This window comes from Ctenopharyngodon idella, chromosome 5 (genome assembly GCF_019924925.1).
Source record: "Ctenopharyngodon idella isolate HZGC_01 chromosome 5, HZGC01, whole genome shotgun sequence".
Taxonomy (NCBI): domain Eukaryota; kingdom Metazoa; phylum Chordata; class Actinopteri; order Cypriniformes; family Xenocyprididae; genus Ctenopharyngodon; species Ctenopharyngodon idella.
The window spans coordinates 21,900,268-21,908,454 of record NC_067224.1 but is presented as its reverse complement, the minus strand read 5'-3'; the positions used below and the strand labels follow the sequence as shown (position 1 = coordinate 21,908,454).

The 8,187-nt window shown below is 35.7% G+C and overlaps 1 protein-coding gene across 2 annotated transcripts; it reads left to right on the top strand.

Moving 5' to 3' along the window:
• Nucleotides 1-7,986, top strand: ptcd2 (pentatricopeptide repeat domain 2). Of its 2 annotated transcripts, XM_051892936.1 has the most exons (11): nucleotides 1-156; nucleotides 490-628; nucleotides 1,075-1,167; nucleotides 1,695-1,824; nucleotides 2,473-2,590; nucleotides 2,696-2,774; nucleotides 3,073-3,164; nucleotides 3,446-3,559; nucleotides 3,810-3,884; nucleotides 3,953-4,066; nucleotides 7,564-7,986. In XM_051892936.1, the coding sequence occupies exons 2-11, from the start codon at nucleotides 523-525 to the stop codon at nucleotides 7,786-7,788; spliced, it is 1,146 nt and encodes a 381-aa protein (XP_051748896.1). In that variant the 5' UTR covers nucleotides 1-156; nucleotides 490-522; the 3' UTR covers nucleotides 7,789-7,986. The 2 variants fall into 2 exon arrangements, with proteins under 2 accessions (XP_051748896.1, XP_051748897.1); XM_051892937.1 differs by lacking the exon at nucleotides 490-628 and having other exon boundaries at nucleotides 138-156.
• The last annotated feature ends 201 nt before the right edge of the window (nucleotides 7,987-8,187 follow it).

The window sequence follows — 8,187 nt, the reverse complement described above, 5'->3', positions numbered from 1 at the left end:
CACTTCCGATTGGACGGAAAGTGAGGCTTCGTTTGTCATTGGTCACGTGATTTCTACGTTGCCATTACAAGCCTCGAATTTATGCTCGGCACAAGCTCCGAAGCCTCGGTTCAAATGTCACATCACTAGTATATAGCGTGTAGTTTACCAGCAAAGGTAATCCAAAGCGTTTTAAACCACTAGTTTAATAAGTGCCTTCACAGTCACAATCGTAGTATTTTCCAAATTAATATTTCAATGGCTATTTTATTAGAAATAATGTAATAGTCACATTGTAAACATACCGGTTAACAGGAGAACGCCACATTGGAATGTTCCATTTTTGCCTACAACGGGGGTGTCTAGTAAAAAGTTATTATTATTATTATTATTAATTGTATCGCTAATAGTATATAATGTTATTGGAGTCATTTAAATATTTTAAAATGTGCTGTTCAACGAATAAATCTAAATAATTCTACCTGCTGAAATATTCATTTGCATTGACAGTGCACAATGTAACTGCGTGAGTTCAGGCAGACAATGGCGTTGAGAGGACTGAACGCCTGTGCTCGTATTATACTGACCGATGCGTCCAGAGCAGCAGTAGGAGCCCTACAGTCAGACTGTTTAAAATGTCGACATGGAGGTAATATGCGTTTAACGCTGTATTTAGTCTAGCTTCAGACAATGAACTGAGAATGTACCATAGAAAGTGACGCTAAAAGTCAAGGCCAGTGTCATTGAGTAGTTGAGCTATTCGAGCTTACACACACCGCAGCGAAGAGAATATACATATTTACGTGATTGTTAATATAACACTGCTGTCTCCACATATGAAAATTATTGTGGATTGAATAATTTGTCATAACTTCCCCCTTTTTTCATGTTCACCTGGACTGTCGTTTCTTTATTTACATTTTTCTGTCCTTGTGATGTGTTGGAAAAGACACCAACATAGTACAGCAGGGTTTAAATGTGATGGTGGTCAAAAAAAGAAAAAAAGAAGAAGAAGATAGTTATTCTGACACAGTTTAATATTTGGGTTTCCAGACATTTGTGAGAAACTGACTTGTTTACAAACACTATTTTCAGCCAAACGTCATCTCTTGTCTGAAGATGTGGTGAAGCTGCAGGATTTTCAGCAGAAGAAAATTGCTGTTGCCCACAGAGTCTCAGGATCAAAAGGCATGCATTATACTTGATTTAAATAACTTGGTACCACTTTCTGGTGTTTGAATCTCATTACTTCAAAGGTGCACTTAGTCATATTTGTCTCATTAAAAAGTTCTACACATAAAGAAATTAAAAGAACCTAAGAAAAATGTTTAAAAATATTTAAACCCACATGAGGTCCCCAAACAAAAGCTGTTTTATTTCACATGAAAGTGGATGGCCTCATGGAGTACTACTTTTTTCATCTCAGTATCTCTGTTGTCAGACAATCAAGACAATTATTGAATCATGGCAGGTGGTGAATAGTGAATTTCTGCAATGGCATTGATAACTGAAAATTTTTCTGCTTGATGCTATTACAATATTCATGCGTCACGTGTCCCCAACTGTTGTATTGGCCAGCACAACATAAACAAAAGTCACTGAGTGCACCTTTAACACTCAACTCAGAACTGAAACGTCATTTTCTCTCTTGTTCTGATCTTCACTTGTTTTTTGTTTTTTGTTTGTTTGTTTGTTTGATTGATTGATTTTTACAGGTTATTATTTTGAGACAATACATCGGAAAATAGAGAAAAATGAGCTAATTTTAAAGGAGGAATTGAAAATACTTCTGCATTTATGCCAGTCTGCTGAAGATGTTATTATGGCAAGAAATGCCATTTACAGGTAAAACTGCCTCAGTTATTCATTAAATAGATAAATGGTTTATATTACAAGGATGTTTACACCACCGTGTTTGGGGATGGTAAGATTCTTTAATTTTTTTTTTTAAAGAAGTCTCTGATGCTCACAAAGGCTGCATATATTTGATCATAAATACAGTAAAACACTGATTATGTAAAATATTATTGTTATCATTTATTAATGTTTCCTATTTTAATATAAATTAAAATGTAGTTTATTCCTGTAATGTCAAAGCTGAATTTTCAAGAAACATTTCTAATTATTATCAATGTTGAAAACAGTTGTGCTGCTTAATTTTTTTTTGGGGGGGGGATTCTTTGATGAAGAGGAAGTTATTTATAAATGTCTTTCCTGTCACTTTTGATCAATTAAATGCATCCTTGCTTTGATTTCTTTGAAAAAATACAAATCGTACTGACTCAAACATTTAAACGGTAGTGTATTTACCCAAGAAGCAAATTTATAGTGATTTAGTTGCATTCAGCATAATATTCATCTTAATGTTTTTCTAATATTTAATATTTTTCTGTTTGTATTAGATATTCTCCAGATATCTGTGTAATTTCTGCATATGGATATGATTGTGTATATATGTTAACACTGTGCTCTTTCCATTTCTGTCCATTCCAGGTACCATAAAGAGAATAGTAACATGGCATTTGGGGAATTCAAGTTTGGCCCTCTTTTCATGAGGTTATGCTATGAACTGGGTTTAGAGGAGCTGGCAGCCACAACTCTGACAGATCCAGTACGTGAAAATGAACACACATTGTGCAAAAACAATGCTTTTTACTGGATGACCATGTAGTGGATGGATTATAGTGAGATTTGACATTTTCTTTTTCTTGCATAGGCTCTCAAAGGATTCTTTCCAGACTCGACATCCTTTAATATTGCCATTGACATGCTTTTCACTAAACAGTGCTACGAAAGTAAGCTTCTTCAGCATGTCTCTCTATTCTCATGCACTTTACGATCAATCATCAAATTTTATTGTGCTCCGGTTGCCTTTCCTGTTGGCTTAAAAATGTGTTGGATGAAATAACGAACTGAAATGTCTCGTATTAGAAAAGCCAGTGAGACAAAAGCTAATCTGAGATTCTTGAGGGGAATTAATCATCACAAACAACCCCTTAATCGGTGCAGCTTCCTACCTGCGAAAATGCAAAAAAGTCTGTTGATTCCATGGTTTCAGTGATGTGATGTGGGTCACTGATCGTGTTCACACAGGTTGCCTGGACGTGGTGGGAGAAATGAAAAAACAAGGAGTGCCGTTCAACAAGGACACCTTCATACTAGCCTTTGCTACTTGTTACAAACTGGTAAAGGCAGTGTAGATGCAAGTATTGTGTGCATTGTATTAAAACATTAAGAATCACCAATGAGTTACTTTAATCTCAGAAAAGACAAACAGTATTTTCAACACATACAGAACAATAACAAGTACAATAGGTAATTATCTTGTGGATTGTTTCTCACAATGATACTCATCAAAATCTGTTGTACTTGCAGATCTTAAAATTAAAGTTATGCATGTACAACAGATTTTGATGAGTATAATTTGTAAACTGTACACATTGTTTTTGCACTCTGGGTTTGGCAGAACACCTCAATGTCGTATCATATCTGTTTGACTTTGTTGGAAGAAGGTCAGACAAAAGGCATTCTCATCCCTCGACATGCCTATTGCTTTGCAACTGCTCTTGCTCTCAAACAGGTAAGATGATTAAAATGTCAATATCCAATTACAAATTAAATGATAACACTTTCTTGTATGCTATGTAATGCCATTTATATTAACTTGGTGGGTGTAACATCATATTTTAGTAGTTAAATGGCATTCAGATGTTGTGAAATTGTCATTGAACAACAGATGATGTTGCATCTTTTGATTATATTAACAGTAAATCTTTATTTGATCAACTGGTGAAGTGTTTATTTTTCATTTTACCTGATGTATGTTGTAGAATGATATAGAGAGAGCCCAGATATTCTACTCACAGATCATGAGCACGGACAGTCGGCTATGTCTGAACCTGAGAGTAAGTGTGTGTTTAAATCAGTCTTTGAAATAGAGCTTACACATGTGTAAGTGCATATGTGTTTCTAGGTTCTCATATTGGCTATGAAAGGGTCCATGAAAGAGGCGATCTCTGCTCTCACAACAGCCCAAGTGTCAAAGACTCCAGTGTTTGTGAAGAAAACAGAGTTCTCTCAGGAAGTGGTGAGATATCAACTACACACCCACAATACTTATTCTTTGTTATTATTACTCATTCACAATTACTATCACAATTAAGAGTAAAAGTAAAGTCATCAAAAATATGAAATAACAACTGGAATTATGCAGCCACCAATATTAATAATGTAACACAAATCAAAACTCAAAGTAGCCAGTAGCTCTGCACAATCTTGTCATTCTGTTCAGAGGTGCATTTTAAACATGAGATTCCATTACTCCCAGGCACTTGTTGCAATTTTTCCACATTATGGTCCAATTAATTAATTTCAAAATTCCTTTAAACAATAAATTAGATTAAATTGTATTATTAAACAGTATGTGAAATTTCTTTCAAAAACCTAAAAGAATCTTACAGATCCCAAACTTTTGAACAGTGCTGTATATTTGTCTGCAAAGCTAAATTAAAGCATATAAGAAAAATAAGAGCATGAGAAACATTCAGATTCAGTCGAGGGCAGTGTTGGGGGAAGTTACTTTTAAAACTAATGAATTACGATATTGCGGTAATCCCTAAAGAAGTAACTTAATTGTGTTTGTTACTTTTTATGAAAAGTAATGTTACATTATTTTTGCGTTACTTTTTCTCACCTGGGCTGGACTTGCTTGTTTGTTTTTTGATAACAACAAAAAAAGTTATATTTTTGGAAAATGTTAAGGCCCTTTCACACCAAAAGTGAAATGAATAAGCCTCAGGCTGAAGGAAATGCATATTTACGCCTGTAAAGTAGAGGGCACAGCTCAAACAAACCTTTCAGCTGTGCCGCCATTCTGGATTAAAGAAGAATAGCATACAGAAGGAAGTTCAAACCTCTTATTTCTAAATCTAATCTAAAGTAATTTTTGATAATTAGTATGGTTGAATTAGATAATTAAAGGTCAGCAGCAAAGACATTGGTTAATAAAGTGAGATTAAATACATAAAGTGTTTTTGTGTGTAAAAAAAGTTAGATTAAATACATAAAGTATTTTTGTGTAATTTAATACAGTTAATCATTACAGGTTTGCATAAAAGTAATTTCACTGTTTTTATTCATTTTGAGGAATACTGAATGTTTTTGTGCAAGTGAGATGAGTAAATGCATGTTCACATTTAGTCTAGAACTACAATAACCATCATGTTTACACAGCACACACAACACCTCTGCACTTTATTTCTCTTAACATGGGGACAGAAAAGCTGTCGGACAATAAATGTGAAAAAGTAACTTGCGTTACTTATTTGAAAAAATAACAGATATTTTGATGTAAATTGAAAAAGTAATGCATTACTTTACTAGTTACTTGAAAAAGTAATCTGATTACGCAGCTCAAGGTAATTTAGGTAATTAATATAAAAACAAACATGGAACCTCTGGGTCCGGTTGCATGAAAACCCTTAACTAAAGGCCCCGATATACTTCAAACAAAGTTCTTTTTCGTTCTTCGTTTAGAGGTAAAACGAAATTCGAAATACGCGAACAGTGATATACTGTAATCGAACATCTGACGCCATCCACACTGCTGAGAGCAGCGTTTAGATGAATTTGTAAGTAGGTGCTGTGCACTTTCTTCTCAGTAACAAAATAAACAACAAAAATGAGAAAACAACAAGCATTTTTTTTATAGAAAGCGTAAGAAAAGCGTCTGATCATAATAACATTGGTATGTTAGCATGAGCTCTGCAAATTAGCACTCCAGTCACGTCACGTTTATTTATATAGCCATTTTTCAATAGATTGCTTAAAAGCAAGCAGCTTTATAGTATCAAACATGAAAAACAGTGTCAGTGCCTCATCAGAAGCACTTCATTTTGTACTATAAAGCGGCTATCCAATGTGTTCATGTTTTCACCCGCGGAGATCTTACCTCGGCAAACTCAACAGATGAAATGAGGCAGAGAAGATTTCCACATGAAAGAAGGCGGAGCCTCAGCGCACACCTCCTATTACGTTATCGTCACGGGCCAATGGTAGTACGAAGGTGTTTTGCAGCTGGAACAAACTTTTCCTGAGAGATCGCTTTGGCAAGCCGTTTCGAACTCCCAAAACAAACACAAAACGAACTTCGTTTTGGCCTGATTTTGTTCGAAATGACGTCACATCAGTTCGTTCTTCGATTTCGTTTGAAGTATATCGGGGCCTTAAGGGTATACCTAAAGGGGGAAAAAATCCTTGAGGCAAGAGATTTCTTCAAGAGTGTTGCACCTAACACCTTAATCGTCACCATTACCTAAGTGTTTATACTAAGCATTTCACAATACTTTCTGGCAAAACACAGCAATGGAAAAGCAATCGCTATAGGTATAACGTGTCCCGTAAACAGAACATAACGGACCACTGACTTTTAACCTTTTACTACAGTTGTACAGCTGTATTACGATATTTGAGTTAGGTAGATTACTAAAGGCACAAAGTGTCCTAAAAACACAAATTTCCTAAAATCCAAACACATTGCTTTCTGAGTGTACACACACCGGCGGTGCACATCTCGGAGGCTGCTTAAAATCCTGCCACGCCACATACATAATTTTACATTAAAGTCCCCCTGTGGTCAAAATCAAGTTTTTAATGTTGTTTATATGTCTATATGGTGTTTTTAATATGCTTTAAGACAAACCATGTACAAATTCATAAGTCAACACCATTGCTGAGTATATTTCCTATTTAAAACTGCAGTGAAAAAAAGACAATCTCAAACCCGTGGTTTGAAATCGCTGGTGTTTCTGACATCACAAACTACCTTGTAACCAATCAGTCAACGTGCCGGCGGGCTTTAGCATATCATTAACCTTGACCGCTCTGAAGCAGGAGAGTCTGATATATTCCGGTATATTTTTCTGTTGATATAAAAAATCGGGTAGATTTGGTGATATAGCGGGTGTATGATGTATATAACTAAGTATATGCCTTTCTCCACTGACGTTAAGTTGTTCAAAGCGTTTGTAAGGATGCTGATTGTTAGAAAACAGCTGTCTGACTCCCGAACAGGAACATGGTTTGTGTAACATACCTTGTAATAATTGTAATAATGTGTCGCTACACATTTAATGTCCCTTCTCAATTAACATGAAATCAGCCATTGCATTTGAGTTCAGCAGATGACTTAAGGAATGTGTTGTGGTCCCTTAATTTTTTGAGGGGGAAATGGTCACTAAGGACTTTGTTGCAACCCATAAAAGAACTTAAGGTAAGACTTAACCGATTAATTGGAAATACTCAATGACGACCTTAAGGTACCTTAAGTGGACCCTTAGGTTTTTTCTCGCAAACCCATGTTTCACTAAGGGTACCCTTAACCTTATAAATAAGGGTTTTCTTAACTTAAAGGCTTTGTTGCAACCGGGCCCAGATCCTCAATAAATAAAGAAGCCAAACACCTCTTGTATTAAAAGCATTTAATCAAATTAAACCAGAACAGGTTGTAAAACATGTTTTCATGTGTTTGCTCTCACATTCTTGTCTCTCTCTATCCTTTTCTTCTGTTCCTTTCCGCTCTCTTAGGTTAATGAATTGAGGAAGAAGAGTGCTGATGGGCTGTGGGAGGGACGTGTGGAGCAGGTGCTGAGACGGTTAGAGGAGGCCGGTCAGATCACCAAAAAGACCCTTGATGATTTCTTGTGTCAAACTCCCTCTAGGAAAAGGAGGCCTCTGGGAATATTGGAGCAAGAAAGAAACATCAGCCGAAGGACTCTTAAACATCTGCAGTCTGCACTACTGTTAGAGTGAATCCAGTGAGAGTTCAAGACTCTCAGCTTTGGTGTATTATATTACAAGAGTGAAGGTGTATTCTTGATCTGCACACTCATGCTCAGGCTTTGGCATCATATACCTCCTGCTGTTTTAAGCCAGTTACTGTTGTTTTGAGTTGTTGAAATCAAGTAAGGAATTGAATCACTTTAATAAAGTTATGTTCCTTTAATTTGGGATCTTTGCATTTTTGTATTCCTTTTTAAAGGGAAATGGAAGAAATGTGAATAGAGCTGCAACCAGGTGATAACTGTGAACCCTCCTAATTTCCTTAAGGGTCTTTATTTGTCAACCCTTTTAATCAGCAACATACGATACTTTAAAATGTTGATAAACCCTATTAAAAAAGGTGTTGCTGTATGTCTTCTAAATAAAACA